The following is a 25,431-nucleotide window of genomic DNA, read 5'->3' on the forward strand; positions in this document are numbered from 1 at the left end:
ACGGAGCGTCGCCCAGCGGAAGCAACGCAGGTCCTTTTGGTACAATCCGTCACCCATACAAGTCTATGGGAAACAGCGGAATCCGTTAACGGATTCCGCTGTTTTCCAAAAGGGCGGATTGTAACGGAAGGAAATAAATGCAAGTGTCAAAGTACCCTTAAGCGGGCTTTACACGCTACGACATCGCTAATGCGGAGTCGTTGGGGTCACGGAATTCGTGACGCACATCCGGCCGCATTAGCGATGCCGTTGCGTGTGACATCGATTAGCGATTTTGCATCGTTGCAAAACAGTGCAAAATCGCTAATCGGCGACACGGGGGTCCATTCCCAATTATCGTTACTTCAGCAGTAACGAGGTTGTTCGTCGTTCCTGCGGCAGCACACATCGCTGCGTGTGACGCCGCAGGAGCGAGGAAGCTCTCCTTACCTGCCTCCCGGCCGCTATGCGGAAGGAAGGAGGTGGGCGGGATGTTACGTCCCGCTCATCTCCGCCCCTCCGCTGCGATTGGGTGGCGGTTCAGTGACGTTTCAGTGACGTCGCTGTGACGCCGCACGAACCGCCCCCTTAGAAAGGAGGCGGTTCGCCGGTCACAGCGATGTCGCCGGACAGGTAAGTATGTGTGACGGCTGTGGGCGATGTTGTGTGGCACGGGCAGCGATTTGCCCGTGTCGCGCAACAGATGGGGGCGGATACCCACACTAGCGATATCAGGACCGATATCGCAGTGTGTAAAGTAGCCTTTAGTTGAAAGTTCTCGTTCTCCATGTGTTATCACGGATAACACACGGAGAACACACGGAGTGCCATAAACACGGCTCACGGAGGGGAAAACGCACCTTTAACACGTGCGTGATTTTCACGGACGTGTAAATGGGGCCTAAAAGAGTGTTCTAAACTAAAATAATAAACCACAGATCCATATTAATTTTATTATGTTTAAAAAGCCAAGGGACCGCCATGGGTACGATCACAGATGCCTCTTCAGATTCTCAGCTATTTGATAGCTATGTGGGAGACTGAAAACACTAAAATTGATACTGAGTTGAACAAAATTTTAAGAAAATATAAATAATTGAATTACATTAGTTTGTAATCACATACAATTTATTTTATTGCAATGTACAGAAGAATTCTGTCCTCTTGACTAAGAGCACAAAGAGATTTCCTTGTAGAATTGTTGTAGATTTGCATCATATGAATTGAGCCTTAGCGTTTTTCAATGCGTGTTAAAATTGTCTCTATATGCTGAAATTTCAAATCTGAGCCATAATAATCGTTATACCACAGTCTGAATCCATATCATAGATTTTATATTCTCCGTAGATACTAAGATGCAATGGTTTAACAGGATGGATCCATACATATTGACCAATGCTCTTAATACTCATCGTGATAGGGATACTTAGGGCTTTCTTTCCAGCTAAAATAGGAAAATAAATAAATAAATACATTTTAAAATAGATAAATAATTAAGACAATAAAAAAAAATATTGCCAAATAATTGTAAAATTGTTAAGTTACAAAAAAAAAATATTAAGAAAAAAATAATAAATAAATATGTTTTTTAATATTAGAATGTCAGGAAAGACACTTACGGATGGATACTCAGGTAGCGCAAGTTTTTATTGACTTCATCTAAAGATTTCATGTCTTCGTCACTTAATTTAAAGTCCAAAGCCTGTAAAAAAAAAAAGTAATAAACAATGAACATTTTTTTTTTAAGATTATGTAAATTATTGGAATTGGAATGATTTCATTTACCTGGAAGTTCTGCTTGATCCTCTCCGGGGTGAAACTTTTTGCCAAGGCGACAATTCCCCTCTGTAGCAAATATCTCATGGCCACCTGCGCCGGAGAGCGGCTCAGCTTCTTAGCGACTGTATTTAAGATGGGGTCTTCAAGTACTTTGGGGGAATCCTGATCAACCCTGTGAGAATCAAAAGAAACTGAATTAAATGTCAAACTTTTCCCAAAATTTTGGCCATGCGGTAGGGTCATTTGCTTACGGTACTCCGAAATACACCAACAAAATAGCCATTACACACCAGTAGAAATGGGCAATTAGTACCTATTTGTGTTCGGATAATGCTTACCGAATACCCAGTACTATTCCAGTATTCGTCACCGCAAGACAAATGCTCCGGTTCCCCACTGACGTGCAAAAGGTTCGTTATTCGTGAGAAATTCCGGAGTAGAACTTTGGGATTTGTTAAGAATAATCCGAACCCAAATAGTTACTATTCGCCCGTCACTTTCCATTGGTGATGTCTCATTGTATGAAAGACACTTTTACGAGGGGCTGCTGATAAGTCTTTGGCTTTACCAAGAAAGAAACGAGATAGGATGATGAAACTTTACGTTTATTCCACTGATGACAACACACTTCTTACATCGGTATTCCGAGTTCTGTAAGGCTACTTTCACACATCCGGTTTTTGCTCTGCGGCACAATACGGCGCTCTGCAGAAAAACCGCAACCGTTTTTTTTTGCCGCCGGTTGCGTTTTTTTCTGCATAGACTTACATTAGTGCCGTATTGTGCCGCATGGGCGTGCGTTCGGTCCGGTTTTTGCCGCATGCGGCAGATTTAGCCGATGGCGCGGCCGGATGGAAAGTTGCCTGCAACGTTTTTTGCTCCGGCAAAAAAACTGCATCGCGCCGCATCCGGCCGCTGCGGCGCATTTTTCAATGCATGCCTATGGACGCCGGATTCGGCGCGATGCAGAAAAAAAACGCATCCGGCCGCCGCATGCGGTTTCTTCCACTGCGCATGCTCAGTAGCATGCTGCAACCGGAAAAAAACGGACCGGCCGCATGTAAAAATGTATGCAAAGGATGCAGTGTTTTTGCCGCATCCGTTGCATAGGTTTCACAGCCGGATTGAGCCGCACGGCTCAAACCGGATGTGTGAAAGTAGCCTTAGCCTAGCAAAAAGAAGGATTTCGGTTGTGCCTTAAACCAGGCATCCGTAGCAGCCATGGCATCAGAAATGGTGTGAAATATGGTACCCTTGAGGTGTTTCTTCAAATTTGGAAACTGATGATAGTCGGAGGGTGCTAAATCTGGTGAATAAGGTGGGTCGTCACCAGCTAGAAGCCCAGCTCTGCCAGTTTTGCCGTGGTCACTTGTGCAGTGTGAGCGGAGGCATTGTCTTGCAGGAACAAGATTCTTTTAGACAGCTTGCCGCGCCTTTTGGTCTTCAGAGCTGCCTTCAATTGGTCCAAAAGTTCATTGTAATACCTTGCATTGATAGTGGAACCCTTTTGAAGGTAGTTCACTAGCAGCACACCATCCTTATCCCAGAACACAGACAACATCACCTTAGTGGCTACTTTTTGCACCCTGAACTTCTTTGGACGAGGAGAACCACTGTGCCTCTACTCTTGACTGCTCCTTGTTTTCAGGGTCATAAAATAAATCCAAACATCCATAGTGACCGGTCGATCCAGGAAGTTCTTATCAGTCCGGAAACGCTGACAAATGGAGCAGGAAGTTTTCACTCGCTGCTTCTCTGATCTGTTGTCAGACATTTGGGGACCCACTTTGTGGATCACTTCCTCATGTCCAAATGTTCATGGATAATGACACAAACACATCACAGGAATGATGGATGCATCGATACTATCACTAGTAGTATCACATGATAGTTGGTATTATTGTATGAAACATGATATGAAAGGATTATATTGGCAAGAAAACTAATAGTTATATTCTTGTACATAGCGGGCAGTATTATAGTAGTTATATACTTGTACATAGTAGCAGTATTATAGCAGTTATATTCTTGCACATAGGGGGCAGTATTATAGTAGTTATATTCTTGTAAATAGGGGCAGTATTATAGTAGTTATATTCTTGTACATAGTAGCAGTATTATAGCAGTTATATTCTTGCACATAGGGGGCAGTATTATAGTAGTTATATTCTTGTACATAGGGGCAGTATTATAGTAGTTATATTCTTGTACATAGGGGCAGTGTTATAGTAGTTATATTCTTGTACATAGGGGCAGTATTATAGTAGTTATATTCTTGTACATAGGGGCAGTATTATAGTAGTTATATTCTTGTACATAGGGGCAGTGTTATAGTAGTTATATTCTTGTACATAGGGGGCAGTATTATAGTAGTTATATTCTTGTACATAGGGGGCAGTATTATAGTAGTTATATTCTTGTACATAGGAGCAGTATTATAGTAGTTATCTTCTTGTACATATGGGCAGTATTATAGTAGTTATATTCTTGTACATAGGGGCAGTATTATAGTAGTTATATTCTTGTACATAGGTGCAGTATTATAGTGGTTATATTCCTGTACATAGGGGGCAGTATTATAGTAGTTATATTCTTGTACATAGGAGCAGTATTATAGTAGTTATATTCTTGTACATAGGGGTCAGTATTATAGTAGTTATATTCTTGTACATAGAGGGCAGTATTATAGTAGTTATATTCTTGTACATAGGAGCAGTATTATAGTAGTTATATTCTTGTACATAGGGGGCAGTATTATAGTAGTTATATTCTTGTACATAGGAGCAGTATTATAGTAGTTATATTCCTGTACATAGGGGCAGTATTATAGTAGTTATATTCTTGTACATAGGGGCAGTATTATAGTAGTTATATTCTTGTACATAGGTGCAGTATTATAGTGGTTATATTCCTGTACATAGGGGGCAGTATTATAGTAGTTATATTCTTGTACATAGAGGGCAGTATTATAGTAGTTATATTCTTGTACATAGGAGCAGTACTATAGTAGTTATATTCTTGTACATAGGGGGCAGTATTATAGTAGTTATATTCTTGTACATAGGGGCAGTATTATAGTAGTTATATTCTTGTACATAGGGGCAGTATTATAGTAGTTATATTCTTGTATATAGGAGGCAGTATTATAGTAGTTATATTCTTGTACATAGGATCAGTATTGTAGTAGTTATATTCTTGTACATAGGAGCAGTATTATAGTAGTTATATTCTTGTACATAGGAGGCAGTATTATAGTAGTTATATTCTTGTACATAGGGGCAGTATTATAGTAGTTATATTCTTGTACATAGGGGCAGTATTATAGTAGTTATATTCTTGTAGATAGGGGCAGTATTGTATTAGTTATATTCTTGTACATAGGGGCAGTATTATAGCAGTTATATTCTTGTACATAGGGGCAGTATTGTAGTAGTTATATTCTTGTACATAGGGGCAGTATTATAGCAGTTATATTCTTGTACATAGGAGCAGTATTATAGTAGTTATATTCTTGTACATAGGAGCAGTATTATAGTAGTTATATTCTTGTACATAGGGGCAGTATTATAGTAGTTATATTCTTGTACATAGGGGCAGTATTATAGTAGTTATATTCCTGTACATAGGAGCAGTATTATAGTAGTTATATTCTTGTATATAGGAGCAGTATTATAGTAGTTATATTTTTGTACATAGGGGCAGTATTGTAGTAGTTATATTCTTGTACATAGGGGCAGTATTGTAGTAGTTATATTCTTGTACATAGGGGCAGTATTATAGCAGTTATATTCTTGTACATAGGGGCAGTATTGTAGTAGTTATATTCTTGTACATAGGGGCAGTATTATAGCAGTTATATTCTTGTACATAGGAGCAGTATTATAGTAGTTATATTCTTGTACATAGGAGCAGTATTATAGTAGTTATATTCTTGTACATAGGGGCAGTATTATAGTAGTTATATTCTTGTACATAGGGGCAGTATTTTAGTAGTTATATTCCTGTACATAGGAGCAGTATTATAGTAGTTATATTCTTGTATATAGGAGCAGTATTATAGTAGTTATATTTTTGTACATAGGGGCAGTATTATAGTAGTCATATTTTTGTACATAGGGGCAGTATTATAGTAGTTATATTTTTGTACATAGGGGCAGTATTTTAGTAGTTATATTCTTGTACATAGGTGCAGTATTATAGTGGTTATATTCCTGTACATAGGGGGCAGTATTATAGTAGTTATATTCTTGTACATAGAGGGCAGTATTATAGTAGTTATATTCTTGTACATAGGAGCAGTATTATAGTAGTTATATTCTTGTACATAGGGGGCAGTATTATAGTAGTTATATTCTTGTACATAGGGGCAGTATTATAGTAGTTATATTCTTGTATATAGGAGCAGTATTATAGAAGTTATATTTTTGTACATAGGGGCAGTATTATAGTAGTTATATTTTTGTACATAGGGGCAGTATTATAGTAGTTATATTCTTGTACATAGGGGCAGTATTATAGTAGTTATATTCTTGTACATAGGTGCAGTATTATAGTGGTTATATTCCTGTACATAGGGGGCAGTATTATAGTAGTTATATTCTTGTATATAGGAGCAGTATTATAGTAGTTATATTTTTGTACATAGGGGCAGTATTATAGTAGTTATATTTTTGTACATAGGGGCAGTATTATAGTAGTTATATTCTTGTACATAGAGGGCAGTATTATAGTAGTTATATTCTTGTACATAGGAGCAGTATTATAGTAGTTATATTCTTGTACATAGGGGCAGTATTATAGTAGTTGTATTCTTGTACATAGGGGCAGTATTATAGTAGTTATATTCTTGTACATAGGGGCAGTATTATAGTAGTTATATTCTTGTATATAGGAGGCAGTATTATAGTAGTTATATTCTTGTACATAGGAGCAGTATTGTAGTAGTTATATTCTTGTACATAGGGGCAGTATTATAGTAGTTATATTCTTGTACATAGGAGCAGTATTATAGTAGTTATATTCTTGTACATAGGGGCAGTATTATAGTAGTTATATTCTTGTACATAGGGGCAGTATTATAGTAGTTATATTCCTGTACATAGGAGCAGTATTATAGTAGTTATATTCTTGTATATAGGAGCAGTATTATAGTAGTTATATTCTTGTACATAGGGGCAGTATTATAGTAGTTATATTCTTGTACATAGGAGCAGTATTATAGTAGTTATATTCTTGTACATAGAGGGCAGTATTATAGTAGTTATATTCTTGTACATAGGAGCAGTATTATAGTAGTTATATTCTTGTACATAGGGGGCAGTATTATAGTAGTTATATTCTTGTACATAGGAGCAGTATTATAGTAGTTATATTCTTGTACATAGGGGGCAGTATTATAGTAGTTATATTCTTGTACATAGGAGCAGTATTATAGTAGTTATATTCTTGTACATAGGGGCAGTATTATAGTAGTTATATTCTTGTACATAGGAGCAGTATTATAGTAGTTATATTCTTGTACATAGGAGCAGTATTATAGTAGTTATATTCTTGTACATAGGAGCAGTATTATAGTAGTTATATTCTTGTACATAGGAGCAGTATTATAGTAGTTATATTCCTGTACATAGGAGCAGTATTATAGTAGTTATATTCTTGTACATAGGAGCAGTATTATAGTAGTTATATTCTTGTACATAGGAGCAGTATTATAGTAGTTATATTCTTGTACATAGGGGGCAGTATTATAGTAGTTATATTCTTGTACATAGGGGCAGTATTATAGTAGTTATATTCTTGTACATAGGGGGCAGTATTATAGTAGTTATATTCTTGTACATAGGGGCAGTATTATAGTAGTTATATTCTTGTACATAGGGGCAGTATTATAGTAGTTATATTCTTGTACATAGGAGCAGTATTATAGTAGTTATATTCTTGTACATAGGGGCAGTATTATAGTAGTTATATTCTTGTACATAGGGGCAGTATTATAGTAGTTATATTCTTGTACATAGGAGCAGTATTATAGTACGGTAGTTATATTCTTGTACATAGAGGCAGTATTATAGTAGTTATATTCTTGTACATAGGTGCAGTATTATAGTAGTTATATTCTTGTACATAGGGGCAGTATTATAGTAGTTATATTCTTGTACATATGAGCAGTATTATAGTAGTTATATTCTTGTATATAGGAGCAGTATTATAGTAGTTATATTCTTGTACATAGGGGCAGTATTATAGTAGTTATATTCTTGTACATATGAGCAGTATTATAGTAGTTATATTCTTGTACATAGGAGCAGTATTATAGTAGTTATATTCTTGTACATAGAGGCAGTATTATAGTAGTTATATTCTTGTACATAGGGGCAGTATTATAGTAGTTATATTCTTGTACATATGAGCAGTATTATAGTAGTTATATTCTTGTATATAGGAGCAGTATTATAGTAGTTATATTCTTGTACATAGGAGCAGTATTATAGTAGTTATATTCTTGTACATAGGGGCAGTATTATAGTAGTTATATTCTTGTACATAGGGGGCAGTATTATAGTAGTTATATTCTTGTACATAGGAGCAGTATTATAGTAGTTATATTCTTGTACATAGGGGGCAGTATTATAGTAGTTATATTCTTGTATATAGGGGCAGTATTATAGTAGTTCTATTCTTGTACATAGGGGCAGTATTATAGTAGTTATATTTTTGTACATAAGGGCAGTATTATAGTAGTTATATTCTTATATTTTCTTACCCGCCCTTGACTCTGCTGGACCCCAGCACGCTGTATCCCACCAGCACGATGTCCTGAGATTTGCAGAACTCCAGTAATTTGCTCTGGTTGAGGAATATGTGACATTCCACCTGTGCAGAGATATAATGGATCATTACAGTATATATCACTCTGTACAATGTGCAATTATGTAAAGATCGTTTCACTCTACACAACATGTTGTCTTCTTGACAAGTTACAATCATGGTATAATATTAGAAAAACATGTTATATCAGGTGAATGGGGCTGAACTGCAATATCTCACACGACCTGTGGGAATGAGTGGCGCTGTTTAGGGTTTTTTTTTTTGTTTTTTAAAGATAAAAATGTATATTTCTAATTATTTATGATGTTTATGTGTGCTTTATCCTCACCGGTGTGTGATATGTACCTGGTTGCACACTGGTTTGTACTTGAGTCCGGGCATGTTGAGAATCAGCTCCAGTTGCCTTCGGTTGAAGTTGGAGACGCCGATGGATCTGACGAGCCCGGCATCTCTGCACGCCTCCATAGCCTAGAAATTGGGGTGAGATAATCAGAGAGATCCACTGTCAAAAATTGGGCATCTTACCTCACATTGGTGAAGGAGAAGTCGTCCTGCCGGGAGATCATTTACCTTCCATGTTTCCCGGATATCTGTGTTATGAAAAATCAATTTCCCATTTTCATCCACGGGAAAGAGATCGTCTCCGGGCTGGAGGGGAAAAAATAATTCAGACATAATTTTTTTTTCATCACATCCAGATCAGATTTGGAGCCTCGTATATCCACAAACCTTAAACTCCACGGGGAAGTGGATCAGGAAGAGATCCAAGTAATCCAGCTGAAGATCCTTCAGAGATTTCTCCAGCCCAATTCGGACCCTTTCGGGAGCTTGGTTATTGCCCCAAAGCTGTAGAATAAATTAAACACCAGTAACGGCTCAGCTTCGCCCCCTAGTGGCCATGTTAGAGAGAAAAAAAATAATATTTTGATTGGTCAGAACTTAAAATTTTGCAGTCACCTTCCCAGTGTAAAATATCTCTTCCCTCTTCACCGTCCCATCGGCAATCTTTGATCGAATGGCTTGGCCGACCTGGACTTCATTCCTGTATAAAAAGGCGCCGTCGATGTGGCGATATCCGGCCTCAATGGCCACCTTGGTGCTCTCAAGAGCCTGTTCTTTGGTGTACTGTGCGGAATAAAGAGCAACCATGATAAGTATAGTTTAAATTGCAGAGTTACCGCAAATCGGGCACAGTTTATGGGGTAAATGGCGCCGGTGTCTGAAAAAGGGAAACACCGAGGTGGCACAAGACGAGCAGTAATGGCGCCGGGCTTTGGATTCAGCCCCTGTCTGGTGCACTCACCGTATCCGGGGCGTAGGTGCCAAATCCGATCACTGGCATTTTATACCCATCATTGAGCACCACGTAGGAGTCCGGCTTCAGAGCCATGGTTCGATGTGTCCTGGTGTCTCACCAAGCACAATGACAATGTGCTGCCTGTATTTATCCAGTCCTTCCCATACCTTAGCCCAGCCCATAGGTCAGTTAAGGCGGCCGCCTGTGCAGCAGGGATTGTGCAACGTCATTATAGATAGGTTACATATAAGGGAAATCCGATAGGAGAAATGTGAATGAAGGGAAAGGGTGAAGGTAAACGTAGAAGGTTGTTTCTGCACGATTGCTTCATGGGAAGTCAATTAGAAATGAAAACATAAAGTCTGAGGAAATCTGACCTCAAAGGTAAAAAGTTCTCTTTTGATCAAAAATGTCGATCAGACTGGATCAAGAGTCACGATAATGAGTGTCCATCAGACTCGATCGTTACTCAGGATCAATAATGTGATAAGGCTGGAATCACATTCACAATCCCGAGTGTGGATCCGACCAAGTCATTAATCCAGGGGCCCAAGTGTTAATCCGAATAATCATCATCCCAAATATTGATCCGAATAATCATGCTCCAGAGTGTCCATCCGAATAATCATGATCCCGAGTGTCCATCCGAATAATCATGGTCCCGAGTGTTGATCCGAATATTCATGATCCCGAGTGTTGATCCGAATGTTCATGATCCCGAGTGTCCATCCGAATAATCATCATCCCGAGTGTCCATCCGAATAATCATGATTCCGAGTGTCCATCCGAATAATCATGATCCCGAGTGTCCATCCGAATATTCATGATCCCGAGTGTTGATCCGAATATTCATGATCCCGAGTGTTGATCCGAATGTTCATGATCCCGAGTGTCCATCCGAATAATCATCATCCCGAGTGTCCATCCGAATAATCATGATTCCGAGTGTCCATCCGAATAATCATGATCCCGAATGTCCATCCGAATAATCATGGTCCCGAGTGTCCATCAGAATAATCATGATCCCGAGTGTTGATCCGAATATTCATGATCCCGAGTGTTGATCCGAATATTCATGATCCCGAGTGTTGATCCGAATGTTCATGATCCCGAGTGTCCATCCGAATAATCATCATCCCGAGTGTCCATCTGAATAATCATGATTCCGAGTGTCCATCCGAATAATCATGATCCCGAATGTCCATCCTAATAATCATGGTCCCGAGTGTCCATCCGAATAATCATGATCCCGAGTGTCCATCAGAATAATCATGATCCCGAGTGTTGATCCGAATATTCATGATCCCGAGTATCGAACCGAATAATCATGATCCCGAGTGTCCATCCGAATATTCATGATCCTGAGTGTCAATCCGAATAATCATGATCCTGAGTGTCGATCCGAATATTCACGATCCCGAGTGTCCATCCGAATATTCGTGATCCCGAGTGTCCATCCGAATAATCATGATCCTGAGTGTTGATCCGAGTATTCATGATCCCGAGTATCGAACCGAATAATCATGATCCCGAGTGTTGATCCGAATATTCATGATCCCGAGTATCGAACCGAATAATCGTGATCCCGAGTGTCCATCCGAATATTCATGATCCCGAGTGTCGATCCAAATAATCATGATCCCGAGTGTCCATCCGAATATTCATGATCCCGAATGTCCATCCTAATAATCACCATCCCGAGTGTCAACAAGACCAGACCACCATTTGGGATCACCAGTGTCGAACAGACTGGATCAACATTCATGATTACGAGAGTCATTCAAATCAGATCATCATTCGTGGAGGAAGAATCCCTCTTTGTAAAAGGGGAAACCACCACCGACTGTGCCACCGGTGTATGATGGCTGCTAGAGACAATATTGCCTAGAATGTAAATACCCAGAGCACAAGGAGACTTTTGGCCAAAATCTTGTGATACATGACCCCATCCATCTACCCTTCAATACGGTGCAGGTGTCTTGTCCCCTTTGCAGAAAAGCACCCCCAAAGTATGATGTTCCACTCCCATGCTTTAGGGTTGGGATAGTGTTCTTGGGGTTGTACTCATCCTTTTTTCCCCCAAACACGGCAAGGGGAGTTGATACCAAAAAGTTCTATTTTGGTCTCATCTGACCACATGACCTTTTCCTATGGCTCCTTTGGATCATCCAGATGGTCATTGGAAAACTTCACACGGGCCTGGACATGTGCAAATGTGAGCGTGTCCTTGTGTGCCCTGCAGGATTTTAATGTGGCACCCCTGCGGCTTCAGGCGCCACAGGTACCGCAACTCACTTAAGGTGCAGTATTCATCTTGGATACAGAGGAGATCGTCGCTGGTAACAACCACAGCCACACTCACCAACACATAACACGGGGGTTCTGTCACTGGAACCAGGCTAGGGTAAGTGCTGGGATGGCCATCACGAGGTATGGGACCTCATGTCCACTAGTTCAGGGACTCGGGAGGCGGGGTAACTACAAGGGGAAGTTAGGAGCCATCCAACACACAATAGGCAGTTAGCACCGGACAGTGTCCGAGTGAGGACGCACTTAGGAACAAGCACAGACACGAAAAGTTAAGGGCTTGTGGTCTGGAGCCGGAGGCTCGACCGGAGTTCTTAGGAAAAGAAGAGGAATCTTAGGGTTCATCCGGAGTGCAGAAAGCACCCGTGCCCCTTTCCACGGCCCAAGAGCAGGGGTAGAATGAAACCATCGTAAGGAGACGCATAGAAGGAAACATCGGCTTCGACCTCCGACATATCCGGGATTGGCTGAAGCCCATCACAGCGTAGCCCGGTACTTGTTTTGCTATATTTTTAGCACTAAGCTTCAGATACGGCTTTAAAGAAGGTAATTAAGTAATTTTATTATAAAGGTTAATATGAAATACAAACTTAAAGTAAAAGTATGATATTGCGTACACTTTTGTATATTGAACATACAAAGGTTAAGTACAGTCAAATACTTACATCACCAAGGAGCTTTGGAACATCATCTAGTTATTTTTGTTGGTGTGATATTGCGTAAAATATGCCTCTTTTTAAGAAAAAAGTGGTTGTGAGTGAATGCATTGAGATTCCAGGTTGGGAACAGACTCCCTATGATATTTTAGCAACCAAGTGGTCGCACAGTGTTGGTTTCAGTGAACCATGGGACAAATGTTTGAAAAATGCTGAACCTGTAGATGTGGTTGAATGCTTGCAGAAAGTGAAAGTGGAAAAAGGTAAAGAATTGGGCGCTGTTGGTAGGCGTGGATGGATCCTGTTGTCTGCATATAGAAAACAGCATCAGGAAAAGATACGTATGGTAACAAAAGTTCAGGAATTAGAGAGACAGTTTTGTGAGGCCCAGACTGCATTGGTCACAGCACAGTGTCAGAATAAGGTTACTTTCACACTTGCATTGAACGGTATCCGTTGCATTGCGTTGTGTGACGGATGCAACGGATGTGTTGCATATAGTGGCACAACAGATGCAACGGATGCTGCAAAACAACGCAATCCGTTTTGGGTTTTTTGTTTTTTTTTTACAGTTTTACCGTCGGCAGACTATTGTGAACGATCAGCTGATCACTCACAGTAGTCGGCCGCCGTGTGATCAGTTGATCTCTCACAGTAGCCGGCCGCCGGGTGATCAGCTGATCACTCACAGTAGCCGGCCGCCAGGTGATCAGCTGATCGTTCGGTCGCCGACAATGTGTGCGAGGGGCGGGAGCGGGGGGGCGGAAGCGGGGGGCGGAGTCCGAAGTGGGTGGAGCCGAGCGGGGCCATGGCTGAGGACGTCAGTGCAGCGGGGACTGCATCGCTGGGGGACAGGTGAGTGAGTGTGAGAGTGTGTGTGTGTACATACGGAGTGCGGGGAGGGGGCGGAGCCGAGCGGGGAAGTGTCGGGCTCCCAGCACACGTAACCAGGGTTCCTTGGTTACCCGATGTGTACCCCGGTTACGGGTGGAGGGAGCCAGAGAGAGCATGCGCAGTGAAATCCAAAGGATTCCGCTGCTCAAAAAAAGTTACATGCTGCGTTCCTTCCGCCCGACGCAGCGTCAAAATAACGACGCTGCGTCGTCCGGCGGATGCAGCGCTGACACTTGCGTTACAGTGCGTCATCCATACAAGTCTATGGAGAATAGCGCAGTGCGTTAACGGACTGCGCTATTCTCCATAGTGACGGACTCCGCTGAATGCTCCGCCCCCTCCTGCACTCCGTATGTATACACACGCACACAATCGCGTGCACACACACACTCTCACACTCACTCACCTGTCCCCAGTGATGCAGTCCCAGCGGCACTGACGTCCTCAGCCATGGCCCTGGTCGGCTCCACCCACTTTGCACTCCGCCCCCCGCACACATTGTTGGCGACTGAACGATCAGCTGATCACCCAGCGGCCGGCTACTGTGAGTGATCAGCTGATCACCTGGCGGCCGGCTACTGTGAGTGATCAGCTGATCACCTGGCGGCCGGCTACTGTGAGTGACCAGCTGATCACCCAGCGGCCGGCTACTGTGAGTGATCAGCTGATCACCTGGCGGCCGGCTACTGTGAGTGATCAGCTGATCACCTGGCGGCCGGCTACTGTGAGTGATCAGCTGATCACCTGGCGGCCGGCTACTGTGAGTGATCAGCTGATCACCCGGCAGCCGGCTACTGTGAGTGATCAGCTGATCACCCGGCAGCCGGCTACTGTGAGCGATCAGCTGATCATTCACAATAGTCTGCCGACGGTAAAACTGTAAAAAACCCAAAACGGATTGCGTTGTTTTGCAGCATCCGCTGCATCTGTTGTGCCACTATATGCAACACATCCGTTGCATCCGTCACACAACGCAAAGCAACGAATACCGTTCAACGCAAGTGTGAAAGTAGCCCAAGATGTCTCCATCTGAAATGGAAGATAGATGGGGGGGGGAAGATAAGGGTAATGTTGAGACCACAGATGAGATTGCCACCAATACAGAATGTACAGAGATATGTAAAGAGATAAGTATTACAAAAGCCATTCCTGCTCATAAACAATACAGAGCCATCCAAATGTTCACAAAGGAGAGACTAGAACCCAGCAGGATCCCTGTGTTCAGTCTATTGGAAGGGCAATTATTTTTGCTATTATTTGGTTGGTCATATATTTACATACCCATGCTGATAATTAATACAGCACAATATACCAATATGGTTGGGTAAATAGTGAGCTTTTTTGGCTGCCAAGTTAGATGTGAATCTTTCAGCATATGGATAATGGACTGGATACAATTGTGTTTTGTGTATTGTTTGAGCTGGTATTCTAATCATGTTTGTGCTTTCTTTTTAGACTGGAGAGCAGAGTTTTACATGTTATTAGAGCAATCAGGCTAAAACAATGAAACAAGTAATCATCCCACTGTGATGAATGGGTATTGTATTTACCTAATGGTTGTTGTTTGTTTTATGTGTCTGTTCAATCAGGACCACAATAGGCTTGTAAATGCCCTCTCAGTATGATGGTCTCATGGTCCAAAGGTCAGATTTGGCCTTCAACTGAACTCAGGTAATGAGAGAAGGGATAGATCAGGATTATTAATTAAGGTAATTCTAATGAATAGTGGAGACTGTGACATGTTAATCAGTTGATGGTACTGTCTATTTCTAAAATGTAGATAGTCAGAGGGAGGGCTCCTTCAGTTCTGCAGAGAAGATAGATGATTTGGATCTTCACATCCGATCAATGATTGTGCAGACACTTGGGTGAAACAATTGAGTGACAAAAGATATTCCAGACCCTGCTGAAGTCATTGCTCGAGGAGCAGACAATGTGCTGACAGTTATGAAACAAGACAAGTGGGAATACATCCCAACTGACAGATGAGTAATATGTGTATTTTTGTCCCTTTAGATCAAAATCTGGAAATGTTGCATCATTGGCGCCACCATGGGCATGGATCTACTTCCGTCAGAAGCCAAGCAACCTTCAGACCGAAAACAGAGACCAACCATGGAAAATGTGGCCTTATGAAAAACCAAACAGAATCTATGGGTGTACCTGGCTCAGAGGATGAATACGAGCCATTTTCGTATGTCTACCCATGATAACAATATATGAGAAACTTGTATGGAGGCACTATTGACCCCTTTACATAAATGAAGGCCTAGAAGAAGAAGATGTGACCAAAAACGTCATCTCCAATCTGTATTGTGCCTGTATGAACTACACTGGGGAACATTCTCTAAAGGCTACTTTACACACTGCGATATCGGTCCCAATATCGCTAGTGTGGGTACCCGCCCCCATCTGTTGTGCGACACGGGCAAATCGCTGCCCGTGCCGCACAACATCGCCCAGACCCGTCACACATACTTACCTGCCCGGCGACGTCGCTGTGACCGGCGAACCGCCTCCTTTCTAAGGGGGCGGTCCGTGCGACGTCACAGCGACGTCACTGCAGCGGCCGCCCAATAGAAGCGGAGGGGCGGAGATGAGCGGCCGGAACATCCCGCCCACCTCTTTCCTTCCTCATAGCGGCCGGGAGGCAGGTAAGGAGAGGTTCCTCGTTCCTGCGGCGTCACACATAGCGATGTGAGCTGCCGCAGGAGCGACGAACTACATCATTACTGCTGCAGTAACGATAATCGAGAATGGACCCCCATGTCACCAATGAGCGATTTTGCATGTTTTTGCAACGATGCAAAATCGCTCATCGGTGTCACACGCAGCAACATCGCTAATGCGGCCGGATGTGCATCACAAATTCCGCGACCCCAACGACTCCGCATTAGCGATGTCGCAGCGTGTAAAGCCCCCTTAACAGAAGAGATGATTACCCTAAGGACTCAAAGTGTTAAGCCCGCTTTACACGCTACAAGATATCTTACAATGTGTCGGCACAGTCACGTCGTAAGTGATGCACATCCGGCATCATAAGGTATGTTGTAGTGAGTAACAGCGACGTGCAATTGCGATTGAACGAAAAAACGTTCATCGCACGCATGTTGTTCATTCCTGACGAATTGAACGTCAGATTGTTCATCGTACTCGTGGTAGCACACATCGCAGTGTGTGACACCCCGGGAACGATGAACAGATCTTGCCTGCGTCCTGCGGCTCCCGGCCCACAATGCGGAAGGAAGGAGGTGGGCGAGATGTTTATGTCCCGCTCAGCTCCGCCCCCCCACTTCTATTGGCCGGCTGCCACGTGACGTCGATATGACGCCAAACGTCCCTCCCACTCCAGGAAGTGGATGTTCGCCGCCCACATCGAGGTCGTATGGAAGGTAAGTACGTGTGACGGGGGTTAATCGTTTGTGCGGCACATTCAACAAATTGACCGTGCCTCACATACGATGGGGGCGTGGCAAATCGCATATGATATCGTATGCGAAATTTCAACGTGTAAAGCAGGCAGGGGTGGGCAATTAATTTTCCCATGGGGCCGCTTGAAAAATTGGGATGGTTGTAGACGGCCGGACTAATATATTTAACTCCGTTTTACCCCATACTGTATATAGTATATATACTATCCCTTCATAAACAAACAGTAAGTTAAACAATACAACGATTCAATGAAAATATGGAGGACCTAATTACATCATTTAATGAGATGAACTTTAATGAACTTGTGATTGTTCACTTTAGAAAATTGTCAACTTTTACAGTGTTTAAAAAACTAATATCACATCTTGACCTAAAATAGCACGTTTTTCAAAGACCGACATCCCTTTAATAGATTTTTCACAACTGTATTAGTAAGCAATATGTGATAACTACAGAGAAACAAATATTATACCAGACGAAAATTATCCTGTATATATCTGTATATAATACCTGCAGGGGGAAATCGATCAAGGTAGCAGAGGGAGAGACCATGACAAGGCCCATGGAGTTAGGGGGCTGCCAGTGGTTTCCCTGTCTTTCGCTTAATGTGTTGTACTGACCGCAGGCCTATCAGAGACCGGCAGCTGACGTTCGCATGCTCATCATACAGGGCATGACATTACTGCTAGGTGCCGCCCACCATCCCCTTTGCGTCTATTATGGAGGAGAAAGAAGAAGCTACTTGCCGCAGGGTCAAGGAAAGATGAGAGGAATTGTTTATTTCTTGTGTTTAAATGTATTTGAGGAAAGCGCCAGGATGGTGACATTATTGTTTGAAGGGCCCACGAAGGGATATTATAAGATAACGGGTGATATTATTACATTATTTGTCACGCTTCCCGGTTCCCGTGCCCCGCTCCCCGGTTCCCGTGCCCCGCTCTCCGGTTCCCGTGCCCCGCTCTCCGGTTCCCGATGGCGTCCCCTGCTCACCACTCCGGTCCCGGCTTCCTCTTCCTCGCCTGCACCCCCCATGTGTCCTGCTCCCCACTCCCGGCGCTCCTCTGCGACGCAGGACACACTGCCGGGCACTCCTGCTTCTTCTGCACCGCTTCCTGTACTGACTTCTGGCACACGTGCCTCGCGCATGCGCATTAGGGCGCACGTGCGGTCATTGACCCTCTCTTAAAGGGCCAGCACCTAGAAACAGGATATTGCATAGATAGGTACAGGGTATATTAGGATTCTCTTTCCTGGTGGGCGGGGCCTGTTCTACGTGTTTAGTAAGCTAGGAGTTCAGGTCCCCGTATTGCTTTGCCCAGTATTAACCCCTGTCTGTCTCGCAGAGCCTGTCCTGCCACGCCAGCCGGTCCTGACCACGTCCGTTCCATTACTCCTGACGGTGACTTCAACTGATGTTCCACCACCTCTTCAGCTCCGCCAGTCTCCGGTTCCTGGCTCCGTTTGGTGACCTGTCCTCTCGCTCAGCTGGTTCCGGATTCCGCCTGACCCTACAACCCGGCCTCGGACCCTGAGCCTCGTCACACGGACTACCATCTAGAACTCTGTGTTCCCAGGGACATCTACTTTCCAGCTCTCATACGGACTGTCTTGCTACCAGTAGTGCTTCGGCTGCCGTGCATCAAGGCCCTCTGGCGGGGTGACCGGCCTGGCTGCCTCACCAGGGGAATCCGGTGTAAGGTCCAGTGTTTCCACCACCCTGACGTAACAGCTAGAACAGGCCATGGATCCCGCCGAAGCACTAGCATCCCAGCTGGCTGGATTGCAGCAGGAACTCGGAAGACAACGTGAGACCCAATCCCGTATGTTGGCCTTCATGACATCCGTGGACACCCGCCTGAATACGCTGCAAGCGACTGCCACATCTCTGGCGACTCAATCCACGTCCGCAGCTCCCGTGGCAGCCTCCTCGGATACTTCCAAACTCAGTTTGGCCTCACCACCCCGGTACGCCGGAGATCCCAAGACCTGCAGGGGATTCATAAATCAGTGCTCCCTCCATTTCAAGCTGCTGCCGCACCTTTTTGCCTCTGACCAAGCCAAGGTCGCGTTCGTGATGTCCCATCTAGAGGGAGAGGCACTGGCCTGGATGAACCCCTTGTGGGAGAAGGAGGATCCGGTAACCACCAACATCCAGGAATTCCTGCAGGCTTTTCGTATTACCTTTGACGAACCCGGACGCACCTCCGTGTCCGCCTCATCGCTCCTCAGGATACGTCAGGGGACTTTGACGGTGGCCCAGTATGCCATTCGCTTCCGCACCTTGGCCTCAGAATTAGGGTGGAACAATGAGGCCCTAACCACCGCCTTCTGGGAGGGACTCTCGGGCCGTATTAAGGATGAACTGGCTGGTCGTGACGTGCCTTCCACCCTGGATGCCCTGATCGCTCTAGCGACCCGAGTGGATCTTCGCTTTCAGGAACGATCCAAAGAGGTGTCCCGCGAGAGGCGTCCGATACGGCACTCCTCCCCACCACTGAAGTCCACCACTCCCCAGTCGGCGTCATCTGGCGCTTCTGCCCACGAGCCCATGCAGATCGACCGCTTGAGGCAGTCTGAGCAACGCCGAGCAGAACGACTAGCAAAGGGTCTCTGCTTCTACTGCGGAGATGACACACACCTGCTACGCTCCTGTCCCGAGAAGCCGGGAAACTCCAAAGCTTAGGCTTGGTAGGAGAGGCCACCCTAGGTGCTGGGACTCTCTCAGACTCCGTTACATGGACTGTTCAAGTGACTACAGAAGAGACCCGGTTCACGGCAGAGGCGTATCTCGATTCCGGAGCAGCAGGCAACGTCATCCAGCAGGCTACGGTGGATAAGTACCAGGTGCCTGTTCTCCCACTAGAAAAACCGCTGGTGATCGCCTCTGTAGATGGGAGACCCCTCTCTGACACCGTCTCGTTGATCACCAAGCCTGTGGAATTACGGATCGGTGCCCTGCACACCGAGAAAATCACCTTCTACGTCCTCCTGCGCATGTCACATCAGATCCTGCTGGGACTCCCATGGTTACGGGCACACGAACCGTCGGTCAGCTGAAGTACAGGTGAAATTACCCGATGGGATTCCTCGTGTCACGAGAGATGCCTGAAATCCATACAGCCCATCTGACGACCTCCGGTTCCGGAGTCTCTACCAGGACTGCCTTCTGCCTACTGGTCCTTCACGGACGTTTTTGATAAAAAGGAGTCAGAGGTACTACCACCTCATTGTCCCTACGACTGTGCCATCGACTTACTGCCGGGAACTACACCTCCTAGAGGAAGGATATACCCCTTGTCCCCTGCTGAAACACGGGCCATGTCTGCCTATATCACCGAGAGCCTGGCAAAGGGGTTCATTCGGAGATCTTCGTCCCCTGCCGGAGCAGGTTTTTTCTTCGTCAAGAAGAAGGAAGGTGATCTGCTCCCCTGCATTGACTACCGGGGATTAAACCAGATCACCGTGAAAAATAAATACCCTCTGCCGCTCATCCCCGAACTATTCGATCGGCTCCGAGGAGCTCGTGTATTCACCAAGTTGGATCTCCGTGGTGCCTATAACCTGGTTCACATTCGCTCTGGAGACGAATGGAAGACCGCATTCAACACTCGGGATGGGCACTACGAGTATTGTGTAATGCCCTTTGGTCTGTGTAATGCTCCGGCAGTCTTCCAAGAACTGGTGAACGACGTGTTCAGAGACCTCCTCTATGTCTGTGTCGTGGTGTATCTGGACGACATCCTGGTCTTCTCTCCGGACCTACAGACCCACAGAGAGAACGTGCAGCTAGTACTCCAGAGGCTTAGAGAAAACCGTCTGTACGCCAAGTACGAGAAGTGCGTCTTTGAAAAGTCGTCTCTTCCCTTCCTGGGTTATGTAATCTCTGACACAGGCCTGCAGATGGACCCAGAGAAAGTGTCTTCCATCCTCAACTGGCCTCCTCCTTCCGGACTGAAGGCCATCCAACGCTTCCTCGGCTTTGCTAACTATTATCGTCAATTCATCCCGCACTTCTCTGCCCTGACTGCGCCCCTCTCTGTCTTGACCAAGAAGGGAGCTAATCCTAAGGACTGGCCACCTGCGGCCGATGCCGCATTCTGCTCTTTGAAACATGCGTTTGCCTCTTCCCCGGTTCTCCATCGCCCTGAATTGAACTGACAGTTCACCTTGGAGGTGGATGCCTCCTCTTCAGGGGCCGGGGCAGTGCTAATGCAGAAATCCTCCACCGGGAAGATGGTCACTTGCGGATTCTTCTCCAAGAGCTTCTCGGCACCCGAACGCAACTACACCATCGGTGATCGAGAGCTACTGGCCATCAAGCTGGCCTTGGAGGAATGGCGCTACCTCCTGGAGGGAGCAGTATACCCCATGATCATCTACACGGACCACAAGAACCTGGAGTACCTACGGTCAGCCCAAAGACTGAACCCGCGACAAGCCTGCTGGTCCTTGTTTTTTGCTCGGTTTGATTTCCAACTCCATTTTCGGCCCGCGGATAAGAACGTGCGGGCAGACGTCTTGTCTAGGTCCTTCGTGCCCGTGGAGCAGGAGGAGGAGACGTTCCAGCCCATCATCAGCCCCAGTTATTCCGGTGGCCCCTGTCACTCTGGCTCAGATACCCCCTGGGAAGACCTATGTCTCAGATACTGACAAACAAAGAGTCCTACACTGGGGTCATGCCTCAAAAATCACCGGCCATGCTGGTCAGAAGAAGACTTGGAGTACGATTGTCCGTCACTATTGGTGGCCGTCCCTCCGTAAAGACGTCGCAACCTTCGTCTCAGCCTGCCCATCCTGTGCCCGGAACAAGTCGCCCAAGCACCTGCCATATGGTCGTCTTTTGCCTCTGCCCATTCCCTCCATTCCGTGGCAACACATTGCAATGGACTTTATTACGGACTTACCCTTGTCCTCCGGACACACGGTCATATGGGTTGTGGTGGACCGTTTCTCAAAGATGGCTCACTTCGTTCCCATGGGCGGGCTGCCCTCTGCCCAGGAGCTCGCTGACTCCTTCATACAACACATATTCCGATTGCATGGCTTTCCTGCACACATTGTGTCCGACAGAGGAACTCAGTTTACCTCGCGCTTCTGGAGGGCCCTCTGCAAACATCTGGGAGTATCCCTGGACTTTTCTTCGGCCTACCACTCTCAGTCAAATGGCCAAGTGGAACGAGTCAATCAGATCCTGACCTCCTTCCTGCGCCACTACGTCAACATCCATCACAACGATTGGTCCACGCTCCTTCCTTGGGCTGAATTCTCCCATAACCAGCACATCAGCGAGTCCACCTCCAGCTCTCCCTTCCAGGTCGTTTACGGACTTCAGCCTTCCGTCCCGTTACCAGTATCCTCGGCTTCAGATGTCCCTGCTGCAGATGCTCTAGTCCGGGACTTCTCAGCTATATGGAACTCTGTCAAGACTTCCCTAGAGCGTGCTTCCTTGCAGATGAAGAGACATGCGGACAAGAGGCGCCTGGATCCCCCGTGTTTCTCTCCAGGTAATCTGGTCTGGCTTGCCTCCAAATATGTCCGATTGAAGCTACCATCGTACAAGTTGGGTCCTCGTTACATCGGGCCGTTTAAAGTCATCAGCAAGATCAATGCAGTCTCCTACAAGCTGCAGCTCCCGGCCACGATGCAGATACCCAACTCCTTCCATGTCTCCTTGCTCAAGCCTGTCGTCCTTGGTCCCTTCTCCGCTGGTGCCAGTACTGCTCCTCCTCCCATCGCTGACGATGACATCTATGCGGTAAGGGATATCATGGCCATGAAGACCGTGCGAGGTCGGCAATACTTCCTGGTGGACTGGGCAGGTTATGGCCCCGAGGATAGGTCGTGGAAGCCCCGGGAGAATGTTGGCACTCCCCTGATATGTGCCTTCCTGTCCCGGTTGCGGGGAGGGGGGCGTGGGGGAGGGGGTACTGTCACGCTTCCCGGTTCCCGTGCCCCGCTCTCCGGTCCCCGTGCCTCGCTCTCCGGTTCCCGACGGCGTCCCCTGCTCACCACTCCGGTCCCGGCTTCCTCTTCCTCGCCTGCACCCCCCATGTGTCCTGCTCCCCGCTCCCGGCGCTCCTCTGCGACGCAGGACACACTGCCGGGCACTCCTGCTTCTTCTGCACCGCTTCCTGTACTGGCTTCTGGCACACGGGCCTCATGCATGCGCATTAGGGCGCGCGCGCGGTCATTGACCCTCTCTTAAAGGGCCAGCACCTAGAAACAGGATATTGCATAGACAGGTACAGGGTATATTAGGATTCTCTTTCCTGGTGGGCGGGGCCTGTTCTACGTGTTTAGTAAGCTAGGAGTTCAGGTCCCCGTATTGCTTTGCCCAGTATTAACCCCTGTCTGTCTCGCAGAGCCTGTCCTGCCACGCCAGCCGGTCCTGACCACGTCCGTTCCAGTACTCCTGACGGTGACTTCGGCTGATGTTCCACCACCTCTTCAGCTCCGCCAGTCTCCGGTTCCTGGCTCCGTTTGGTGACCTGTCCTCTCGCTCAGCTGGTTCCGGATTCCGCCTGACCCTACAACCCGGCCTCAGACCCTGAGCCTCGTCACCCGGACTACCGTCTAGAACTCTGTGTTCCCAGGGACATCTACTTTCCAGCTCTCCTACGGACTGTCTTGCTACCAGTAGTGCTTCGGCTGCCGTGCATCAAGGCCCTCTGGCGGGGTGACCGGCCTGGCTGCCTCACCAGGGGAATCCGGTGTACGGTCCAGTGTTTCCACCACCCGGACGTAACATTATTACACACAGGGCCCAGGACAGGGACATTATTACATGACAAGGACGTTATTACATACAGGGCCCAGGACAGACACGTTATTACAGGACGGGGACATTATCACATAGGGAGAGCACAGTAAAGGGACATGATTACAGGACAGGTACATTGTTACAGATGGAGGACCTTATTATAGGATAGGGCTTATATATTTGACTAACATGCTGGTGGGGGCCCTGCATCATATTTTGAACCATATTTATGCACAGACATCAAATGGTGAAGGGCGTACAGTACAGCACAGACAGAATTCAGATTAGTATATACTACACAGTGGCTACAGACATCAGAATGTATATAACAATGTGTACACTGGATGTGTTATACTGGGCACAGATATACAATGATTTGTGCACTGACTGATCTGATACCTGCACCAGGATCTCACATGCTGTAATATCTGGGTCTATAAACTTTATACTATATGACATCCTGGAGCCAGGTTAAGGTTCAGTGTAGGACGCTGTGCTCTCCTGCCTGCTGTCTCTATACTCTTATATAGTGCGGCTCAATCCGGCTGTGAAACCTATGCAACGGATGCGGCGAAAACACCGCATCCTTTGCATAAGTTTTTACATGCGGCCGGTCCGTTTTTTTCCGGTTGCGGCATGCTACTGAGCATGCGCAGTGGAAGAAACCGCATGCGGCGGCCGGATGCGGTTTTTTTCCGCATCGCGCCGCATTTGGCGTCCATAGGCATGCATTGAAAAATGTGCCGCAGCGGCCGGATGCGTTTTTTTTGCTGGAGCAAAAAACGTTGCATCCGGCCGCGGCTAAATCTGCCGCATGCGGCAAAAACCGGACCGAACGCAAGCCCATGCGGCACAATACGGCACTAATGTAAGTCTATGCAAAAAAAAAACGGAACCGGCGGCAAAAAAAACGGTTGCGGTTTTTCTGCAGAGCGCCGTATTGTGCCGCAGAGCAAAAACCGGATGTGTGAAAGTAGCCTTACTGTGAGTTATTGCTTCAGACATATTACACATAGATCTTGTGACGCTGCAGCCGATGACTCCCACTGACAGCCGACAAGATCTGTGTCAAAGTTCACCTGTTAGAATACATCAGGGTGTGCCCAAGATAGAGCGACTGCAGCCAGCTGCTGCGACCATACCAGGAGAGCCGGATCCTGTCACCTCCTGCCTGCCCTGTGCTGACCGCCTCCTCCTGCACACAGACTTCTCTCCTGCCGCAGACGCTGCCCACCAAGTACAGTGTGGGTGTGTCTACTGTACTGGGATGAGGACAACAGTGCGCGGTCAAAATCAAGAGACGGTTGGGCGGCCCGAAACACCTGCTGAGTCTCCAGCCCAGGGGGCATTACGCCAGCCTGTCCGCAGGACAACGTACGACGCGAGGTCGGACTCTGTAATAGAGGTCCACCTGGCAACGGTGTATCTGGACGATATCTGCGTTTGCTCTCAGCAGTGTAGATCAGGCCACGCCCCCAACTCTGAGCTAAGACAGACGG

At 46.0% G+C, this 25,431-nt stretch overlaps 1 protein-coding gene across 1 annotated transcript; it reads right to left on the reverse strand.

The window, feature by feature from the left end:
* Positions 1-944: 944 nt before the first annotated feature.
* LOC142302685 (aldo-keto reductase family 1 member C1-like) lies at positions 945-10,010 on the reverse strand. The gene is made up of 9 exons (XM_075343789.1): positions 9,890-10,010; positions 9,544-9,711; positions 9,316-9,432; positions 9,157-9,234; positions 8,932-9,054; positions 8,522-8,631; positions 1,765-1,930; positions 1,599-1,681; positions 945-1,423 (listed from the first exon to the last, which is right to left on the reverse strand). The coding sequence occupies exons 1-9, from the start codon at positions 9,974-9,976 to the stop codon at positions 1,381-1,383; spliced, it is 975 nt and encodes a 324-aa protein (XP_075199904.1). The 5' UTR covers positions 9,977-10,010; the 3' UTR covers positions 945-1,380.
* Positions 10,011-25,431: the final 15,421 nt, after the last annotated feature.

The sequence above is a fragment of the Anomaloglossus baeobatrachus genome, chromosome 4 (genome assembly GCF_048569485.1).
Source record: "Anomaloglossus baeobatrachus isolate aAnoBae1 chromosome 4, aAnoBae1.hap1, whole genome shotgun sequence".
Taxonomy (NCBI): Eukaryota; Metazoa; Chordata; class Amphibia; order Anura; family Aromobatidae; genus Anomaloglossus; species Anomaloglossus baeobatrachus.